We start from the raw sequence: 22,367 nt of genomic DNA, 5'->3' as shown, positions 1-22,367 counted from the left end.
CCTATTCCTTCTGAATGTTTCTTAATAGACAGGGAGGATTTAGTCCATCTCTATATTTTGCCACTGAAATAATAACTTAGGAGTTAGACTCATAAGATTTCTGAATTCATTCTGTCTACAATATTCATTCTTAGTTGTAAGTAAGAACAAAGAAAAATCACAGGACATTGTCTGAGAAACTTTGCTGTCTACACTTCTAAAGTCTGTTTTCTCCCTGATTACTCAAGCATTTATTATCATTGTCCTGAGGGGCATCCCTCCTCTCTCTCCCTGACTTTTCTGTTGCAGGAGCCTTTGCTTCCGACCATGGAACTTTTGAGACATTGGTTGCTTTGTTTTCTCTGTCTCACTAAATTTTCCATACTACACCTAGCACTCTTTGCCACATGATATATAGAGATGGAATCTAAAGAAAAATGAACAACTGCACAAAAAAATAGCCTCTTTAGCCACTATTAAAATGCGATTTCACTGATCACTAGTAGACAGGAAGTGAGATTTACACATGGGGATTTCTAAATTTTAATAAGTTGCAACAAACTTGAGTATGAGCAAGGAGGAACTTCCTTCCAGTTACCAAAGATACAGATGCTTACAAAAATCCAAATTGTTGTAGAATAATGAAATACCAGCATGGGGTTCTCATGGAAAAACCTGAAAAGCAAGTTGCATGAAAGACGTGACTAGTGGCTTGGTTTACAAACATACCTGCAGAAGAGTGTTTAAAATAAGTTATAAATAAAGTAAAAAGTTATAAAATAAGTAATAAAGGAACAAAGTGCCATGTTTGGAAATTAAGTATCTTTACACTTCCAGTTTTAATTAAAGGTTTTACAGCATTCCACAGCAACACAAAATGAAACACGGAATACAGTTTGTTAATGTGGGTAAGAAAACTTCCAGCTACTTCCAACAGATCTGATCAGATCTGTTTAACAGGCAGATCCATGGCATGTGCTGTTATACAATCACTGAAACACTATTTACCTTGGCCCCCTTATTTGTTTCATAACCCTCTTAGAAGAAGAGTGATAAGTAAAGCAGACCACACTTGCTAAAATTCTGTGGATTATGCCTTTTTCTCTTTTTGAAGTATCAGATACACAGTGAATATATACTTCTCTGGGACCAGTGAGAATGGAAATCGCATTATTCTATGGAAAGATAGCATAAAAAATTATTGCTTCTTGCTGATTTTCAAAATAATTCAAAGAAATCTGGATCCAACTGTGACTCCCGATGATGTGGATGTTGAAACTCCTTTGCAGATAGCTGGTTCCTGAGGGAAACATATCAGAGTTGAATGTTTTATTAAGATTACGTTATCAAATATAAAAATATTTTGGTTTTGGTGACTACTACCGGAGTAAAAATGGAATATTTGAATTTTTAAAAAACAAATCAGGTGGAAATATACACTGGCCACTAGTTTTAAAATTTCAGTAGTCTTGTTACATGACTACTATCAAAATTACAACTTATATGCAATATATGTATTTTTCTCCTTACACTGGGTGTGGTGCACAGCAGACCACAACCAGATTAATTCAATAAACAAAGCCATGTGTGGCAAAGCCAGCATGCTTTTATACATAGATCGGAGGGTGCTTTAGGAGATTAGATAAACACAGTTGCTGCCAGTTTACCATGCAAGAGGCAGGACTGAGGCAGGGAGGGCTGAAAATGCTTGCTGGACAGCAGAAAGTCAGGCACAGAAGAAAGAGTGAACTATCAAAAGGACATATCCCTACATTTAACTCAAATCTTGTGTAAATTCTGCCTGAAAGAATAAGAGAACAAATTTCTACAAATGAATAATCATATGGGGCCTAATGTGAGTGCAGATCTCTGGTATGTCCTGGTGAGCTTTCAAATAATAAATTTTTAGCTATGCCAGCCAGACCACTACAGTCCATGGGTTCCTATGGGTTCAAAGAGAAGCCAAAAAGAGACCAGAATCACCTTTTGCCTCTACCTCTCCCAGAACAGTTACATACCCAAAGCAATCCATTTCTAAATAGTTTCCTATATGGCATTTATTTTCTGAGCCAAGTGTTGACAGAAAGCTGGATCACTTTTAATTGACTTTAGACAGGGAAACTGAAGCATAAAGGTCACTTATCAACAAGGTGAAGAGGAGCAAACTCTATGAATAAGAGTTTGCATGATTGGCCCATAGATGTTTGTTTTGTCTTATTCCTTTACTGGTACACAGGAAGGGCCATGGGAATTCCCAGACACATCCACATCCTTTGGGTTGTGCACTTTCCTAGTTAGTGTTATCAGCAACATTATGTTGTGCAAATACATTACGTGGACAGGAAATTGTTATACTGCCATTGCTCATGTCAGTTTGACAACTTCAAATTTTAGTCACTAGAAAGAGGGTCAACATCCTTTTTTCAAAATATCTTTCCATTTTTAAGCACGCAATGATTGCTGCAAAATCTTGCTTCCTCAAATAGCTGCTCAAAGAAGAAGTTTTTACCTTCCATTGAGTGTTTTTGTATCAAACATTGCCTAATAGTCTTCTCCACTGTAATGACACACAGTTACTAGGACAAGCATTGGGAACAGCTAGGAGAATGCTAATTCTTTTTTACTGCATGAATGCAATCAAAGCGCAGTAGCTATCCCATGACTTTACCCATAATGTGACGGACTAGGAATGGTGTTGTTCCATGGTTTAATCACAACAGATGAGTAACAGCCCTCAGTTTATGTGCAAAGATTAAAATAAATCAAAACTGCAACAATATCTAGACATTTATGTACATTTTGCTTTACACAGGTCTCGGTGTAAGACTGTATCTCATTTTAACTAACACCACAAAAACGCTTCACACAATAAGATTGCTCATGACAAGCATTATGAACAGAGTGAGGAGTTGTTATTGCTGAAGCAGAAATGTTACTTGAAAAGAAGTCTCAAAAGAATGCAGCTCTTTAATCTTAGTAATGGAAAAATGTTAACTCTAATGACAATGCTGCAAGATTAGTTAATATTGATCTTCCTGCTATTAAAGGAAAACTGTTTCTTCTTTCACTTAAATGATTTATGGAAACATTGACACAAAGTGATTGCATATTGTATTAAACTATATATTGGTACTGGAAGTACCAGCAGGCAATGGATGAGAGCTGAGTGGGGCTGGCCAATGACATGGAGCTCCATGCTTCTGATTTTAGACTCCAGCTGCTCTGCCTAGCTGAACTTCATGCACATGTGCAGGATAAGTTTTGTGAGAAAGTTTGATATATAACATGTAACAATATTCCATATCTTTTCAGATAATAGGGAAAAATTAAATGGAAAGAACATTAGATTTCGGGATTCCTTTCTCCAAAAAAAGTTGTTTATAATATTAGATTCCAAGAACTCTTAATAGAGTAGGAATTATTTCTCTAGCTATTTCACATTTAATTAGGTTTTGCAGAACTGGACCACAATTCTTAGCAAATATTTCAGCTATTGCACTCTTACCCAATAAATAGGTGTGCTTCTAAGAATGACTGCAGAATTTCTATGAGTTAGAGCTACCCATCTGGGAGAGTGCTGATTCAATGTCACTTTAATGGAGATGAATAAACTGTTTATGTAAGTCATGCCATCTCATAGTCTGTAACACCACCAGTGGCTGCTGGGCCCATTACTGCATTCCACTCGCTGTTGATTTTTCTTCTCATGACTGATTAAGACAAAACATAAATTGAGCAGGTAATTTATGAGAAGTCTCTGTAAAAAAATGAAGGTAAACCAAAGGTAGTAAAAAGAGTAGGTCAGATAAATAACAGACATCTGTGGGCCATTATCTGACTCAGTATGGCTGGCCACATACTGATCTTATAGACGTGCATTCAAACATCGGTGTTTGGAGAGCAGATTGATGATTCTTTGACAAGGCAGCCTATTGGCACTAAGTACATAGATAATCACCTTTCCTCCTGCTCTCAACAGGCTGTGCAAAGCAGGGTATTCACTATTCCCTTTTCAGGCAATGAAGATATTTAAGTCTTTTAACGTGCATTGCAATGGAACTTCAGATCCTGTCTAGTTGTATAAAACTCATGCAGAAACACACTATTGTCCATGAACACCCTTTCCCTGGAACTCCTGACTAAAATAATGATTATTCTCACATAAAGTAATTGGCCACACTGTGCAGTGAATATAATTAAATCTACAAATGGACTACTAACTTGAGTAGATTCTGTGCTGGCTGCCTGTGTTGTTGTTGGGAGCATTACATTTGAATAAACTAGATGGCCTAATGCCTTCTCTAAATAAAACCTGTGTTATTTTGAGGAAGAAAAAGCAGAATAATATATGCTGCTGCCCAAGCCTCACTAGATATTGGCAGGCTTTGTTTTAAAAAGACAACTAATTAACACAGCGAGAATTGTACATGCTGTCAAACCTCAGTACAATAAACATCTAGACGCAATGAATCCATGAAGGGTTGAAATCCCAGTCCACTAGAGGGACCCGTGAAAAGCAGTGCTCGCAAAGTCCAAAGCTAAAAGCTCCAACAGATGTCACTGAAGGCTCCTAGCAGCCCGTGTCGCTGAGCAATGTGCGGTCCGGTTTGCCGGAGGAGCTGCAGGGCGCAGAACTGCGCGACAGTGACATCCAGCGGGAGACGGGGACACCCGCTCCTTCTGCACTCGCGGCTCCTCGAAAGCCCTGCAGTCCAAGCTGTCTCTCTGGATACAGTACCATTATTTGTCTCTGGCAAACTCTCAGTAGCTGATTCCATTAATGTAAATTGTCATTACAAGGACTAGAATATCAGTGAAGCATCTTGTGCTTTCAGAAAAGACTTCCCTCTAAGTCGTTGCAATGATTCTGCTACTTATCTTAGTGTTCATAAAAACCACATTTCCCTGGTCTCCACCCAACTAATGAAAACATCTCATTGTTTTCATTCAGAACTAAACCTGACTCTGCAGGTCACAGATATTTCTGTATACTCCATGTGGTCCAGATTGAAGCCTTTTGCAATACTGTTTGATTTGGGTTTATCCTAGGCTATTCCATTCTCTTCGCGGCTTTCAAGAGTATCTTCCATCCTTCCTTCCATTTACATAATGTGCAGAGCAAGCCATCCTTTCCCAACCTTACAAATCCACAGCTTTCACTTCCCAATTCCTCTGAAACTCAAGCAATTCCCTTCCCTGGATTTTTGAGGGGATGTTTTGAAGAGCAGTGGATCTTGTCTGTTCTCTGCATTGAGACACTCAGATGTACTGGCATGTCTGCTCTTTAGACCAGAGAGGGACATGAACAGCCCTGAAACACAGAAGTGTTTCAGTTCAAGCTCTTTCACTGTCTGCTACCCACACCATTTACTGTCAGAGCCCTGGGCACTCTGTAATTCTGATTTCCCACAAAGGTACAGCTCCAGCCTTGTCTGGCTTGGTGGTAATGTTCCATGTGATCCTGAAACATTGATTCTCTTGCTCTGTTCTCAGACCTTGAAATGAGTCACCTCTAAAGTTTATTATCAAATTCAACTCAGCAAACACTTTTCTAGGGTCAGGCTGTGCTCTACCTTGTGAGGAATGAAAGGGCTCTTTGTGCAGATGCCTGCATGCTTGTGTGGCAAGTGGAACAAATTAACTTTGTGGTATTATACTCGTTCCTTGAATGATTCATGTGTTTGGTAAATCACAGGAGGGACGGTGGTTTGCAGCAGCAATCTAAAACTATAGAGGCAGTAAGATGTGCACACTCCATTCTTCTAGACTGCTGGCTAGAAGACTCAACAATCATTATCCTGAAATAAAAATAGAGCCTCTCAATGCACTAGAAATATCCAGAAGAATTTGATTATTAATTTGGTTATTAATTTGTTAAATTCAAGTGAGAAGGCTGAGAAGTAAAAAGTCCAGCTGTAAATGATCAGCAAACAGATGAGCAAACAGAAAAGCGAGGATGGAGCATCACAAAGAAACTAACTCAAGTCATCAGAAAGATTGTACTCTTTAGCTGCCTTGGACAGAAGTCTGCCAGTGGATCCAGAGGAGCAGTGGCAGTACTCTGATCAGAAATCTGGCTGGGAGCTTTGGGTTGATAGCCAGGCCTGACTCTGCCAGGGCACTCTGGCACTCTCAGGCCAACAATGAGGACATTTGCTGGCAGGAGAGGAAAGGTGATACTCTGCTTGAGAAAGGGAGTGGTGGCAGACCCAGATTCTTTTGATCATTCCCCACAGTCTTAATCTTTTAAGTACCTTCAGGACTTGTGCTATGGCTTGTTTATGCCCACACAGCTTTCACTGTCTACCCTTTTCTTCCCTGGCCAGTTTTATTCCCCCCCATACCAGTTCTAGCCTCCCTTAGCTCTCAGGGTCCTACTTTTTTCAATCTTGGCCTCCTTTTTTCAGCCATTTCCTCCTATCTCTCAGGCTCACTCACATCCAGCCCCACCCTTTCCTCAAATCCTGCATGCTGTCCCTTGCATGCCAGTCCTCCCTACACCTCCTCTCTCTGGCAGCCATTCCCCTGCTGTCCTAGACTTCCATTTCACTTCTGTTGCTGGTGCCTTTGCTGAGCCAGTCCTGGCTTTCAGTCTGTTACTGTGCCTCAACAGAGGCATAATGGCCCACTGTCTACAGCCTTAGGTTAAATGCTTTCATGATACTGACTTTTTGAGTCCCTCATCCTTCTCAGAGACCTGCTAGGTCCTGCTTTCCAAAGTATTCCTTATCAACTCCAGAAACAATATGCAGTTCTCTTTTTTCTGTACATTCATCTCAGGAGCAGCCTTTGTCCATTGTGCCTGCTCTCCATCAGGACAGTCACTGATGTGAAGGTGAAAGATGAAGGTACATGACAGGTCAGAAGCACCTTTCAGGGCTGCCCAGACTGTCCCAGCCAGGCCCTGGGTACATCATGCAGGCACAGACTACAGGTCCTTTAGCTATGAAGCTCACCAAGTTGACTGAGCATACACAATGATTTATCAAAGTGGTTTGGGTAAATATGAATGAATTTTCTCAAATACAAGAAAAAGCTGGAAGCATTTCTTTCCTCTTGTCCATTAAAAATCTCTGATGAAATAATGTATAATAATTTCTTTACTACTATCTAAGAAGGGATACCATATTGTCTGGTTCTTTAATTTCATTCTTTAAAGTGACTGAATAATATGTGCTGATGTTTTTCAAAAATCTTCAGCACCTGCCATGAGAAATTTCATACTGAATGGTCCAAGAGAGATGAGGTCATAAACACCTGCACTTAGAATGCAAACCTGAGCAGCAGCTTGAGCATAATAGGAGGCATTATGTTTGGTTTCTGGGTGTTACAGTTCAGGATTTTCCAAGCTAGCTACCTACAGAGAACAGTGCCTGCTTGCTAAGCTATTGTACATAAGCAAGATCATTTGAGAGCAATGGAAATTATGCTCAGCTGCACCTTCTCTAATTAGGCAGAAAATGTTTGCTTTTAAGCTGAGTTTCCCAGTTACCGTGTCCTGTTATTAAAATAATTGGTCTCTGTTCCTTGTCTGACCCAGAAGGGGATACAGATAGGGATAGTCATCTCACTTAACCAGTCTAGCAAGGAACTGTCATGTTTTCATTTAGCACCTTCCTCTCCCAGTCCATATTCCTGCTCCAGTTTTAATCAGGTAGGTTTCTTGGTAAGAAAGTTGAGCCCCAAGTGCAGGCAGCACCAGGACTCATTCTCAGTGAATCAACTACAGTCATAAAAAATAACTAGAACTTTGTTACTAAAGCTTGGAGTCAGGAAGCTTGTTTTCATGTTTGATTGTCTCTATATATTCTATGTGACTTCATGAAAAACAGAGAGATGAAAAATGCCCATGAATTTACACTGCTGCTCATCTCTGTTGCTGATAACATGTCTGAAGACGGCTAACATGTAAAACATCCTTTAAAAACTACAAGTAGTCTCAGAAGAGTAAATGTTAATCTCCCTTGTTGTGGTTCCCCCACTGCAACACACCAAGCAGGTTGAATGGTTAGAAAATTTTAAAATGTCTTAAAATTCAAATAAATCACTGTGAGTTCTTGGGTACTCCAAGACTGTAAATATTTTCTTTTCCTGTACAAGAAATGTTACATTCTTGAGAGATCAGTGCAGATTTACGAGTGAATGTGGATCCTCATGATACCAATCTCCCATGGAAGTGGCTGTAGTTGGATACAAGATTGAAATGAAGATATCTATTTTATAAAGTCATATAAAGTCTATTTATAAAGTCTTGTCCATGTAGACCAGGGGACTGAGACCAAAGGTTCCAACATGGGCTTCTCACCAGAGAGAGAGAGAGCACAAGCCAGTGGCCAAGTCATTAGTGCTCACAAAGAAGGACCAGTTCTCTAATCCAATTCTTTCTCCAGAATTCATTTTCATCTCATTTCTATTTCAGCACTACAAAATATCACTTCTAAAGCTCCCTGCTCCTCACTGAGTGCTCGAATGACTCAGCTGCAGAACCAGGCTCTATCCTGTGAAAGTGGTAAGACAGAAAACCCAAAATTGATCTTTTGGGCAATTTTTGGCAGGATTGGACAAATAACAAGCGAGAGTTTTTGGTATTACACTTTGGAGGTGGGTGTTTAAATCTGTTATCCAATCTGAGCCTTGTTTCCTGGTATTTTCTTCAACTGTAGTATGAGGATCCTTCCCCATTTGTGAAAATTGGCTCTCCGTGGTGTGAGGCTCTGTACACCCATCTCAAACGCTGAGCTGCAGCTCGAAACTGGGAGCCGAGCCCCACCTAGTGACACAGGATAAAAGTACTCAGCTGCTACTAAGTAGAATAAATGTTTTATTTGATCATGTTTGAAATTCAGGATAAAAACTTAGTAAAATTAAAATATTCAATTTATGATTTTAAAAAAATCCTATTCTAATTGTGAGTTAATTTCTAGCATTTCTAAGATAATTGCTCCTAGTCTAGCTGAAGAAATAAAAGAATCTTGATTGATATTGCTCAGTAAAATCAGGCCTCTACTTCTGATTCCAATTTTTTTTACATGAACTTCAGTTACCTGGATTCTGGAGTTTATTATAAAAATATTTGTTCCATTTGCTGGTTTCCTCTATTCACAGTAAGAATGGAACACAAAACTTAAAGAGGATCCTTCAAAAAGTGCCAGACCAACAGCAAAATATTAGCATGTGATGACAGCAAGTCATTAGATTCTAATACAGGCCTTCATTACTGGCATTGTTCTTCAAGATGATTTTTCTTAATCAGATAATGATTATGTCTCAGAATACTTTTTGTCCAGGTTAAAGGTTATTAATATTTTGGTTAGCTTTCTTGATATAATAAAAAATTAACTTATCTTATTTAAAAAATGTTAAGTTTCCTGTGAAATTTTACATTTATATTTCAAGAGAAAATTACTTTTCCCACACATTTTTAAAGTGCAACAGCAGAAAGTGAAGGGAAAACCATTTTCTCTATTTAGGTTTTATAAGCACAAAACTACTACTTCGGTTTTAGAATTTTATTTTAATTTTCATCCACATTCTGAAAACTCCCCAAAATTGATGAATAATGAACATTAAAAGACAAAATACTGATGAAGAACTATGAGCTAGCTGGAAACAAAATGGTTAATAATCCTCTGTAAGACAGTTTTTAGAAATCTTTCCTGCTGTGTTTCTTCAGAACCACTTCTTGGGAAGAGGAGGAGGTGGGGGTGGAGGTGTGTGTAAATTTAAATCGGAATTGTAGCAGGTTCTGTCAAAACAGTTAAAATGTCAGTTTCAGAAACACTGTATGACTTACCCTTTTGGGAAAAAATGTAGTTATTTCCAGTCAGCTTAGAAGGATTCAAATGTTCTGGGACAGAGATTCACTCCTTTTTATAAAAGCCCAGTTTCTAACATTACCTATTTACTTCCATCTATGCTAGTTTGTCACCAAGGTTTCATGCTGCATTTTCTCCAGAGAACTGGAATACATTGGCTTTGTTTTGCTTTCTTGTTCTAGACAAGACTAGCCTAGTGGTCTGTCTCCTATGCAAGATGGACCAATTCTTAAACAGTTTTGCAAAACAGCTTCCATTTAATTCAATTTTATTGCAATTGCAGATGTTGTATTACTTCTTAAAGAGGATATTTATTTGTTCCACTGACTGTCAGGAAGAGGACAAAATCATACTTTTAACATCCTTCCAATTTGTAATTTTCTCTAGATTATTGAGCTGAATTTAGTGAACATAAAGATGAATTGGCAACAGGAACAGCACAGAGAAAACGTTATTAAAAGTGGCTAATAATTCCTGAATTCCTCAGTCAACTGAGTTACATGGATTGACCTAATTTGGTGTTATTCCGGTTGTTGCAGGTTATTCCTGTGCATGCAAAATGCATATGGACATAGATGAGGGTATATATAGCATAATACAGCCCGTCAGCATGATCTAACTCTACAAACTACAGCCAAAGAGAAGCTGAAAAGGATCTATGACAGGCTGTGTATTGATAATGCAGCCGGATCAGCCGAACAGGTATCGGTGTCAGTGGGCTTTACAGGACGGAACAGCCCCTGTTCTGTGCCGGCAGTGACAAATCTTCAGCTATTCCCAGAAATAAGCTAACGAAGGGAGAAATATAAACCTCCCGCCCTGGCCGGGGGTCCTGTATAAACCTGCGGCTGTGGGGGAGCTGCCGGACCCCGAGCGGAGCGCCCGGGGCACCAATGCCGCTCTCTCCCTCCCTCCCTCCCTCCGTCCCGCCGGCGCAGCGGCCCCGCGGCCCCGGGCACACAGCGGCGGGCGGAGCTGCCGGAGGTGCCGCCGCCCGGCCCGGCCCGGCCCCGCGGCGCTGGAGCCGAGCCCCGGGCAGCCGAGCCCCGCCGAGCCGGCTGCGCCCCGGGCCCGCCCGCCACCCCCGCGGAGCACGGCCCGGCGCGGCCCGGAGAGCGCGGCCATGGAGCGGCGCGGGGGCCGGCGGCAGGTGAGCGCGGGGGACACAGAGGGGGCACTGAGCGGGCAGTGCAGGGGGCACAGGGCGGGCAGTGAAGGGGACACAGAGCGGGGGGCACAGAGGGGGCACTGAGCGGGCAGTGCAGGGGGCACAGGGCGGGGGCACAGCGCGGGCAGTGGGAAGGCAGCGCGCCTCGCCACGGCGCAGAGCTGCCAGGTGTTCCGCACTGAGGGGGCGAAGTTACGCGCTTGCTGAAATCTCCGCCCTCTGCAACTTGAGTTAATTTCACAGGAAGTTTGTTCTGTTCTTTTCTTAAACTTTTTTTGTTTCTCTTTAGGAGTCTGGAGATAGTGTTTCTGAGCTACGGGAATGGAGACCAGCCGTTTACAGAAAGTGTACGGACATTCTCTGGCTGCTCGTCTTCTGTCTTTTCTGGGCTGGTTTGGTAAGCGTGCACAGTTTGTTTGTTTCCTGGAAGGACAAATCAAAATAAGAGTCTGCTGTAAGCAAAAATGAGCTTGCTCTCAGAACTAAAGAAGCACATTTGTACATGTTTGCGTATGAGACGTGGTTTTGCCCAGATCCAATCTTTAGTCGCAAGTACTAAAAGCAGAAGCACAGATAAAGGCTCTAAAGCTGAGGTTAGAAGGCAGTTGTGCTGGTCTGTGCAATCTGTCTCGAGCACAGCCAATATTCAGCTGTACTCACTCAAAGCAGCAGTGGTTAATGTGGGACTGGGGAGCTTTGCTGCGGCCAGCAGTTGGCGCATAGCCACAGAGCTTAGTGATTGTCCTTGGTGTGTGTGAAATGTGACTTGCACCCCATGGGACAGAGGAGAAGCTTGCATCACTGAGTTCTTCAGTGGCTGGAGGATGGAGAGATAAGCCTTGGGTAAAGCAGTACTCAGGACTTCACCAGTTTCACAGAAGAATTGCTGCTTCTTGGCACTTGCAAAGGTTCTTTCCAGGGATTGTTTTGGCCCCCACAATGTATAGGAGGGTTTAAGCTGCATTCCTGGACAAGGTGTTTCATTTGGACTGAGGATTGCTGCTACTTGTCCAGCTACCTCTGGGGTTTACAAGAAGATGACCTACTGGAACTTTGATCTGGCAGCAGAACAACTAAAAGGTCAGGGCAGTGTCACCTAAGTGACGCTGCACAGTGTGGCTTTCTACAGGTTTTTCACATGTGTTAAAGATGTTCCTTCCTGAAATTTCAGGTAATCTCCATTTTAAATATATTTTGTGTTTAAAAATACTTCTGATTACATTCACTAGCAGCTCCAAGGGCACGTCATGGCAGCAATTCTATTGTCCAAGTGTGTCTTGAAGGTCACCCTGTAATACGAGATGCAGTGAGCACAGAAAAATCACCATTTGAGTGATCTTGCCTAGTGACACACATGAACATCACTAGGAACAGTGTTCAGCACCTTAGTAATGCTTTCCTCTTATTTTAATCAGGACCTCTATCTTCCTTCTCCTGTGTTATTCTGCTTAATTTATATACTTTCAACAATAAATGAGGGAAACCTCTAAGGAAGCATTAGAGCTAAAGTTGCCCATGTGACTTGCTCTGGCCTTATGCACAGGGGTGAATTTTAGATTTAACTGTTTGCAACTGGAAGGCAAAAATGCATGACCTAATAGGAATATTTATTGAATAGGAAGGAAAAGCTATGGTAGCATGCTTTCATATTTAAAAAAATATCTTAACAGATGTTTATAAGTGGCTATGCTGTGGTGGCTGGTGCTGCAGAAAGACTAGTGCTTGGATATGACAGCTTTGGGAACATATGTGGTCGGAAGAACACTCCTGTAGAAGGGGCAAATCTTTCTGGATTGGACATGACTAATAAAAAGTAAGTGCATCAGATAATGTATTAATCAATCAAATGTTTGAGAACTTAGTAAAATACACATCTTCTAGTTGTCAGTCATATACCTCTGTGTAAATACACACTGTTGTATTGGAAGGCAAAAATGGTGGGAGTAGTGCAGAAGAGTGAGTGAAATTAAAAAGTTAAGGTAGAATTCGAAAATTTGCTGCCTTGTTATGCTTTATGCATCTGCCTTCTTAAAGAGGATCTTAAATGGGCCAAACAGGCAGTCATTATATAAGGCAAATCTTTCTACTTAAGGATGTTGCACATTGACATTCCCAATCATTCCACTGACTCCTTTGGAAAAAGTTTCACTTGCTTTGTAGCACTTTAAAAAGAAGGTTCAGAATTTAAACTTATGAAAAACCAAGAAAGCTTGTTTTTTGAGAAGAGGATCTTTTTTCTTTCTAGGTATGTGTTCTTTCTGAATTCATGCAGCCTGGAAATACAAAGCCCCAAAATCAGTTCACTTTCCTTGTGCGTGTCAAGTTGTCCACAACAGCAACTCAACTCTTTGGAAGATCTACAGAGTTTTGCAAGGAATAATGGTGTGCCACAGGGAATATGAGTACCTCAGTGTGTCTGTAGAACAGTTGAGCAGCTTCCACTTTGTTTTTGTTATGGCTCTTACACTAGGGAGTCATATCTTACCATTAATTTCCTGAACAGTTCATGATAACAGAAAATAAAATGTCTTGTTTCTGCTTTATTTCAAACCCACAGTTTCTAGAAATGTTACAGCTCTCTTATGCAAATTAGAAAATTGTTCATTAACTCCTGCACAGTGCTGAGATTATGTAACAGAAAACTGGCTGTTGATAATGAACTAGTGAAGTTTGGTGGGGGTGCCAGTAGGTGACCAGAGTTCATATGTTGTTTGTGACTCTTGTCCAACTGGTTCCTTTAAATGTAATTAAAACTGTGGTGGAATTATTAATTCCATGAAGACAAAAGTGGATTTATCCCTCTAGACATTAGACCCCTATGTTTGCTATTGCACTTTGTTGTAGTTTAACCCCTGCTGGCAACTAAGTGCCACACAGCCACTCACTTCCTAGCAAATCCAGGACACACCTTGAAATTTTATTTGATTCTGGTGTTCAAGATGAAAATGCTGTCAGAAATAGCTGTTATGTGAAAGAGGCTCCAGTTTATTCATGTCCAACATGTAAATAAAATAATCTGTAGCCTAAGCCTTATTTCTTGGGGTGTATATAAACTTCAGACCATATGAATATTAATAGCTGTTATTGTTGGAGGTCAGTATCCCATTATTTTTTTGTTTTGCTGTTCTATTTGGCAGAGATTGCTATTTAAATTGACAATGTTTGTTTTAATTTAATTCTGGGGTAGTTTGACATAATTTTGTATCTACAGAAGCTGTAAACACCTGTGAGATTATGTAAGTATTTTCAGTCTAACTAAACATAATTGCATCAAATTCCAGCTAAAACTGCTTGCATGTTTATGTCAAGGCAGGGAGAAGTCTTGCATTTTGAATGGCTTGGATTGCCCAGCCTTTCTTTCCCAGGAGTGCTGTCTAATGGAGCAGAGAACCTGGAAATATTTCACCTAGATGCCAGCACAAGTTAGGTTTCTGGATACAGATGTATTCTATTCTAACTCAGGAGGGCCTGGTTCTATTGTAGCTTCCATCATTTAAGGTTTTTCTCTAGCCCTAGTGAGCAAGGATTAATGGCACTGTGGAGAAACAGTGTGCCTGCCCTCCAGGAACATAAGTGGCAGCTGTGCTTAAGTTGAGAAGGCAAAAGATCCTGCAGAGATTGGTTTATATTTACTCAACTACTTAATTTGCTATTCATATACCCACTGGAATATCAGAGATGAAAATGGACTGCTAAGGGATCAAACCAGAAGTGCAACAAAACTTAGCTGTTAATGTGGTTTTTTTCTCAAATTTTTACTAATCTTAAGTTACTTTTTTCTCTCACTGGTTTCTTTTTTTTTTTAGGTTCTTTCCTTTGTGTTTACAGTCTGAATGTTTCCAGTTACACAGTAAATCCAAAGGCAGCTCAGCTGTGTCCCACACTGCCAGTTCCACCAAGGTAAGCATGACTGAGTGCTTTACAACCTCCTTCAGTCCAAACAGCTTCTTATGGATTGTTACTTTCTCACATTTTGTATTTGCTTCACAGTCAGGATGGTTTTGCTTTGTTTATTTATTTTTTTGTCTGTGTATCCTTACAAGTTCTTTTATGTGCCTGTGAATATGCCAGTGTCCTGTCCCACAGAACAAACAAGGACTGCATTCCTTCCATTCCTCTACCCTTTATTCCTCTACCCTTTCATTCCTCTTCCTTTTCCAAATTAGGAAAAAGCACTCCATATGAGGAACAGCTTAGCTCCTGCACAGATTTTGCTTTCTCCCTCAATGCCAAGGATGTGGTCTTTGGCCTTGCTTCTTCTCCTGAGCCCAGAAATTTCCATCAGAATAATTTTATAGCCAGATGGCTTGAAGCACAGATATGTGGATGTTGCTGTCTTTGTCAAATCTGGCATTTGTGAGTCAAAATTCTTAAACCCATGATTTTAAGTTCCACTGTGTCATGAAAATACAGCAGAGAATTGGAATCTCTGTGTTTGCAGAGCTAATTCATCTGCTCTGAACAGCAGAAAATAGAACAAAATGAAGAGAAGAGAGCAGGAGACATGTAAAAACACTACATACAGTGGATCAAAGGACAGCGTGTAAATTGATGAAAAAATATGGCATGTTTCACTTATTTCCTCAAATTTCTAGGCCTTTTTTTGGTTTGCCAAGGAAGTCAGCAAAGTTATTAATCTTGCACAAAAATATTACATGGTAGAAGCAAAGCTAGTTAGTAAATTTTTTAGCTATTGATAACAAAACCTCTCCTCTTCAGGTATGATTTTGCCATGGGCTGTTGTAGGGCAGCGCTGCCAAAGTGGGACAATAAATTTATGCAAGAAGCTTGGCTGGGAGTGCCAAATAATTTTATATAAATATTTGGTGCCATTAATTGTGCCTTGCAAACATTGTTTTGGTGTGGCTTTTGGAATGCTTAAATGTCATAAAAGCAGTACAAAGTGGTTTTGATCTAGAATTATCTACAACAGCATAGGTTGCAGCTATGTTAGCATGAACTTTGTTTTTACATAAATACATGGGAGCAAAGCAGGTGAAGCCAGACTAGAATGGGAATAGGGGCTATGTGCTGATGGTGATAGTTAATGAGAGAGTTGTTAATTTCTTTCCTCAGGCTGATCTTGACTGGATCTGTTCTGGTACACTGATACAGGCATGACACTGTTAAGGAGTTTATTCTTCAGATTATACATAAAGCTGCTCTTTATAACAGAATGCTCTCTGTGGAGAATGCCAGGATGGATCTCTGTGGATTTTAAACTGTTTGTCCAGTAATTAATATTTTTTACCACTTTTGTTTTCAACCTTTCAGTAAATCCTTTCCATTATTTAATCGCTGTGTTCCACAAAATCCTGAATGCTATTCCAAATATGCATCTGTCCTCATAAGTATGGTTAATGAAATGGATGTTTTTCACCGGATTCTGAGTGGAATATTGGCAGGAAGAGATACTGTGATAGGACTGAGTGTCCTTGCACTAGGTAAGGTTATAAGTAAAAAGTGGATAATGATATTCAATTAAAAGGTTAAAGTGTTTCTTGTAAGTCTATATGAGTAATTCAAAAGTAGACTTTTTTCATATTTTCTGGGCACAGTTATTTTTTAAGGAAGAGTGTTCAGATTATATCAGGAGACATTTAATAGACTGGTGAAATGCAGATCTCTGTCAGATTCTGTGGTCCATGACATGGTTAAATGCCTCATTTTGGAGGACTGTAAGAAATTGTTGAAGAAAAAGATTACATCAGCATGAATACTTGAACTTAACTCTTACATAAAATGTTTTTAAAAAGCTAGTATTTCATGTGGTGAAATATATCAGCTATAAGTTTCTTATTATTTAAGTTAGAGGTAACTGTGTGCTTTAAATGTTAAAGAGGTTGCCAGCTTTATTAAATGCTGCTGCTGTTAAGGTTACTGATTAAAAATAAAAGCTAAAATTCTACAAGAACCTTAAATTTATACTTAAAATGAAAAGGGTTGTAACACTCAAACTTTATGTATTTTTCAGCCTTTTCTTTGATACTGGTTTTAGCCTTCAGATTCATTCAGACCCTCTTCATCCATACTCTGATTGCACTGGTTGTGTTTGGGTTGTTGTGTAAGTATACTTACTGTTTCACTGTACTGAAGGATTAGCAGCTGAACAAATAGCTATCCTGTATTTCCATGGCCATCCTCAGTAACCTTCAGCTTACCACAGTCATTTCCAAGCTGAGGCCTTTTGGTGCCAAGGTCTGGCTGTGCTGTTCCAGCTGCTGAGTGTTAGGATGATGGTGATGTTTATTGTTTTTATAGATGCCTAGGAACAACATTTCTTTTGGCAGATGAATGCAGTTATGAAAATGCTACTGTTTCAAAGAATGCTTAGTGAACTCTTATAGTGAACCATAGGAATGTGTCTGGCTAAAGCTTGTCATTCCATGAAAGTTAGCTTTGGATCTCCACAATGAAATTACATGCCTGAGCTTTGGGATAATGCAAGAAATCCAAATGTTCTGCTGCGGTTTTACCTCAGTCTGACAGGCCATTCTGGAAGTTTCTCTGTGCTCCCTGGTCCTGTGGCTCACTTTGGTGGCTGGCAGTATTCCCGAGCTCTGGGGGATGGTGGGAGGGCAGGACGCTGGGAAGGGAGGGTGGGCAGGCATCATCCTGCCAGCAGCAGCGTGCCCTGCCCGCCCTCACGCTGCTCTGCTCTGCTCAGTTGTGTCAGCTGTGCTCTGGTGGCTCCATTACGACTACAGGAATGACCCCAGCACTGAACTGGAAACAGAAAAGGAAAATGTAAAATTCCTACTTGGATATGCCATCTTCTCAACAATCATCACTGTAAGTAGCATTTTGCCCTAAGCAATGGCAGAGGCTGTAACTTGAAAACTTGAACTACAGGGGTTCTGCAACAATAAAAATAATTCCTAATTCTTTTCAAATTGGAAAATGAGAGTAAATTCTAAGATCTTCTTACATTCATTCACATATAATCATAAAATGACAGAATGGTTTGGGTTGGAAAGGACTTTAAAGATCCCTAGTTCTAAATAGATTTTTAGGCCCTCATCAAAACTACAAAAATAATTTTATATATTCATTGTGAAACTTGTTTTCAGCCTTGCCATACTTCAAACCTGTACAAACTGTGTCAGTGTTGTTGGTGTAAAAATGCCAGAATTGTGTTCCATGCCCACTTTGTGCTGCATCAGCTCACTGGAGAATCATGTTGAATGTGCACAGGGCACTGGCTGAGTATGGACATGAGATCTGTGGATTCATCCCATCCTATCAGCAGGAGAAAGGGGTGGCAGCTCTTTGAGACAATGAAAGGGCCAGTGAAACGCAGGCAGCATTGTCTAGACCTCAAGTTATGGGGTTAAATTCTGTTTTTCTCTCAATGACCTTGTTTTACAATAGAAAATCTGAGTGGTTTGCAACTTCTGAAGAGAGGTTTTTCACTCTGATGTTGCAATGTTAAAAGGAGCCATTTCTCAATTTGAGGGTGCAGTCAATTTGTACTTCATGAGACATTTGTCAAAGCAGTTGTCCTGTTGTCTTAGAGATGAGTAAGATCCATATGGAATTTGCCAGATATGAACAGTCTGGCAGTTTACAGTGACAAATATAAATGTGTCACAGACCAGATTTTTTTTAATATCCTCTGTAAGTTATGACCTTTTTACATCTGCTGATACTAAAAAGGTAAGAAAAAGTTTCTTGGAATGCTAGTGTGTTCCAGTACAACTGACTGTTGTTTGCAGAGCTGTGGGAACAGCCACTGCTGCAGGTTATGCTTCAATTCAGAGCTGGTGGCTTCTTTCCAGAGCAGGCAAGAAAACTAGTGAAGGAGCTACCACTGCTTGTATTTATTGCTTCAAAGATTCCAGCCTCCCTTTTAATTGCTGGTCATATTTTCTTGTCACATACAAAGAATTGGGGATTTTGGGGGATTTTGACTCAGGGCTTTGTTGTTGGTGGGTTGGGTTTTTTACTTTTGGAAGACAATAATTTATTTAAATAAGTTTTCATTTTATGTCTGCTTTGCTCCTATACATACATAGTTCAAAACTAGTTGGGTTGTGGACTGCAGGAAAGGACTGGTTCTCCTACCACTGTGAAAGTGAACAGTGGCAAACTGACCTGAGTAGAAAGAAAGTTTAAAAGTTCATGACATTCAGGGTATGTGAAAGCAATGTGTGCTGTATAATGTATGTTTATGTTTGCTATAAAGCAAAACAGACAGCTTCCATTAGATGAATTAAAGTCTTATGGATACTATTTTGTTAAAAAAATCAGCAATGACTATTGTAGGAAAATAAATTTTAATCCACAGGCTCTTTGAGAACATAGGAAATGTCTTGGAAGGACTTTCTAATGTGTAGTAAGATTGCATAAATTACTTTGTTGTCATGTCTTTGTGAAATCTGTATCCTCTGATCTCACATTTGACAACTCTGATAATTTTCTCGACAAACCCCTAACAATTTGTCTTTTTCTTTCCTGAAACAGGTTGTTCTGCTCTCCCTTATATTTGTACTAAGAAAGAGGCTTCCTTTCTCTGTTCAGCTCTTTAGAATTGTTGGCAAAATCATTGGCAGAATTCCTTTCCTCCTGTTCCAACCACTCTGGACTTTTCTGATTCTCATTGTGTTCTGGGTATTTTGGGTTGCTGTACTGCTTAGCTTAGGAACTGCAGGTAAGCATATGCTTTTCATGTTTCTGACTGAGTGCTAGCCATTTCCTAAATTTTCTTCTTAGATGTGGGACTTCTTGGTGCTGGTGTACAAAATGTGGGCTAGCATTGTTACACAGCTGAGTTATTTTATTTTATTTATTTTTTTATTCTTTTAAATTTTTTAATTCTTTAATTTTTAAATTTTTTTGACCTGCTGTTACAATCATAGCACAGCTTAAAGGTATTTTATGTTTTGTCTTCTTTCTAACTTGAAAGGAATGCTGATCTTTTCAGCAAGTGATGCAAACAGTACAGAGGATAGCACAAACTTACTGCACAGCAGAGTGATGATAAAGTTTCAGTTTTGAAAGAAATTACTTTTCTCAAGATTTAGCATAAGAAAGGAAGGTAAATATATTGCTTTTATGAGCAACCTAGCAAAACGTGTTTTGACAGAGGTATTCTGGCTGGGTATTTTTAGTGCAGATGTCAGTCCTTGTAAGATCTTCCTGTTAGAAGCATGTTAATGTCTAGAAGAGCACGTGTGCATGTTATAAATAACCCAGATCACGTCTCAGTTACAACCCGAGCATGAACGCCGGTGGGAAGGCGCCGCGCTGTGCGGGCTGTGTCCCGGGCGGGTTGGGCGCTGTGTGTCCCGGGCGGGTTGGGCGCTGTGCGGGCTGTGTCCCGGGCGGGTTGGGCGCTGTGTGTCCCGGGCGGGTTGGGCGCTGTGCGGGCTGTGTCCCGGGCGGGTTGGGCGCTGTGTGTCCCGGCCGTGTCCGTGGGGACCCTTCGGGGCCGTCGGGCGCTCTCTGTGCTCGCAGCAGCAGTGCCCGCCAGGGGGCGCCGCAGCCCGCGGGGAGCGCCTCAGGCCCTCCCGCCCGGGGAGCGGCTCCGGAGAACCGCGGGGACAAAGGGCGGCTCGGCCCGCCGGGCTGCGGGCGGCGTGCGTGGGCCTGCCGTGCTCCGGGGAATGGCCAGCGCTGCCCCCGAGCCCGCCGTGCTCCGGGGAATGGCCAGTGCCGCGCCTGACCCGGGACGCGGCCAGCGCAGCGGCTGGGCCGGCCCGCGGGCTGAGCGCACGGACAGCTCCGTGTCAGCAGCATTGCTGTTGGGATTTCCAGTCCCTTACTCTACCTCAGATGTGCTTTGTGATTCAAATCTTGGAGGACGAGCGCTAAACGAGATCTGGTATTGAGAATATTCCATTAGGTTGTCGCTCAAATTTTCAACCCAAATATGAGTCCTCTGAAATGCTGCCTGTTAAAGCAGCTCACCATCAGATAAGTTGGGGGTCGTTCTGCTCTTCTGGGATGATAGACCCACACATACTGTAATGATAAATGCATACAGAACTGTATGGTTAATAATGCACTAACAGGACACCTTGGTATTATTAATTAGTTTTCTGCAATTGTCCTGTAAGTGGAAGATGTCTCTTTTTATTTTGAGTTTTGGGGACTTTTTGCACCACTTGAGAGTACTTCTCTGAAGATCTCCAAAGATATGCTTTCTCTTACAGAGCAATTTGTTTTCTTCATTGACAAACAGTTACCTGTCTAGGATTCAGCTTGTAAAATACAGGTGGTGATTTTCTTGGGTTTGATGCTTTGACGTTTTCTTCTCACAAATATGTTTTCTGGAGCTGTGCAGGCTGTATTTTAAATGCAAATGTACCAAGAAGGCCAAAAAAATGAAATGTTTACAAAGACACTAGACTTTTTGTCTAATACAGAGAGATGGGTAAATTAAATTGGCTTGCTGCTGTGCTGCACCTGTTCTTAACATTTTCTTTGAATCTGCACTAGTTATATAATATTTATGGTGTCTCTGCATCTTAACAGTTCTGGAGCACTTGATCCTTGCTTCAGCTGTGGCACACCTGATCATTATGCGACCATGCAGGCACCTTATTTACATCTCCTCCAAAAGTTAGTGTTACAGTGAGAAAAAAGTCCTAACTTCTTGGGGGCTATAGAAAGCTATAGCCTGCACTTGGAAGGTACTTATGCACATGACTAATTTGAAACACATGGATAATCCTATTAAAATCAGTGGGACTACTTATGCATTTTAGGGTAGGCACCTGCCTAAGTACCTTGATAATTCAGAATCTGTAGGAGCAGCAGAGACTGAGTGAATTCCAGGCCTAGAAAACTAGGAGAAATGCCAAGACTTCATGAGACTTTAGGTAGCACAGTGGCACCAGTTAGAACCATTAGCTGGCTAGGAATGGAATTCAGCTGTTCTTTGGAAAAGCTGATATGTCTTAGGGTTATTGAGTTTTAGTGTTTGCTAATTTGTGGGTATTTCACTGCAGAACTGAAGTAGCCATGTGGCACAACAGAGAATGTGTTTCAGCTTTTCAGAGTGCAGGAGCTGTGAGATCTGCATGGTGTAAATACTGTGAATGTAGATGAGAAGGTGGTGTGATTTTTTTGTGTAATAAAGGTGCACCCTGCAAGCAAGTGAGCAGCAGAACTGCCACATAAAGCTGTGCAACAGCAAAATGAGCAATAAAAATGTGTTTCCTGCAGGGGCCTTGACATTCCTATTACAGTCAGGTAGCTTACCTGTAAATACCTTTACATGAAAAAGCACAAAATAAGATAACACAATAGATTGTGTTGCAGGAAGCACTAAGATTCAGTGTATGATTCCAGAACCTTTCCTCACAGTGGGAGGGGCACAGCATATTTTCATGTTAACAGGAACTGATAAACAGGCTCTCAGTATTTTCTTGTCAGTGGCTCTTTGTTTGTGATAAGGAAAT

The 22,367-nt window shown here is 40.8% G+C and overlaps 1 protein-coding gene across 2 annotated transcripts in view; it reads left to right on the top strand.

Annotated features, from left to right (window-relative positions):
• Positions 1-10,894: 10,894 nt before the first annotated feature.
• The window catches only part of SLC44A3 (solute carrier family 44 member 3), a 34,635-nt gene continuing 23,162 nt past the window's right edge, over positions 10,895-22,367 (top strand). For both annotated transcript variants that reach the window (XM_054286214.1, XM_054286213.1), the window contains exons 1-9: positions 10,895-10,944; positions 11,252-11,359; positions 12,633-12,775; positions 13,208-13,344; positions 14,769-14,862; positions 16,237-16,406; positions 16,937-17,026; positions 17,630-17,754; positions 19,426-19,612. In XM_054286214.1, the coding sequence (XP_054142189.1) occupies positions 10,918-10,944; positions 11,252-11,359; positions 12,633-12,775; positions 13,208-13,344; positions 14,769-14,862; positions 16,237-16,406; positions 16,937-17,026; positions 17,630-17,754; positions 19,426-19,612 (1,081 nt within the window). In that variant the 5' untranslated portion in view covers positions 10,895-10,917. The remainder of the gene's footprint in view (positions 10,945-11,251; positions 11,360-12,632; positions 12,776-13,207; positions 13,345-14,768; positions 14,863-16,236; positions 16,407-16,936; positions 17,027-17,629; positions 17,755-19,425; positions 19,613-22,367) is intronic.

The sequence above is a fragment of the Melozone crissalis genome, unplaced genomic scaffold (assembly GCF_028551555.1).
Source record: "Melozone crissalis strain CALT ecotype California unplaced genomic scaffold, PUWL_Pcris_2 ptg000045l_1, whole genome shotgun sequence".
In the NCBI taxonomy this organism is placed as follows: domain Eukaryota; kingdom Metazoa; phylum Chordata; class Aves; order Passeriformes; family Passerellidae; genus Melozone; species Melozone crissalis.
The sequence above is the reverse complement of the archived record's forward strand: the minus strand, read 5'-3'. Positions and strand labels throughout refer to the sequence as shown.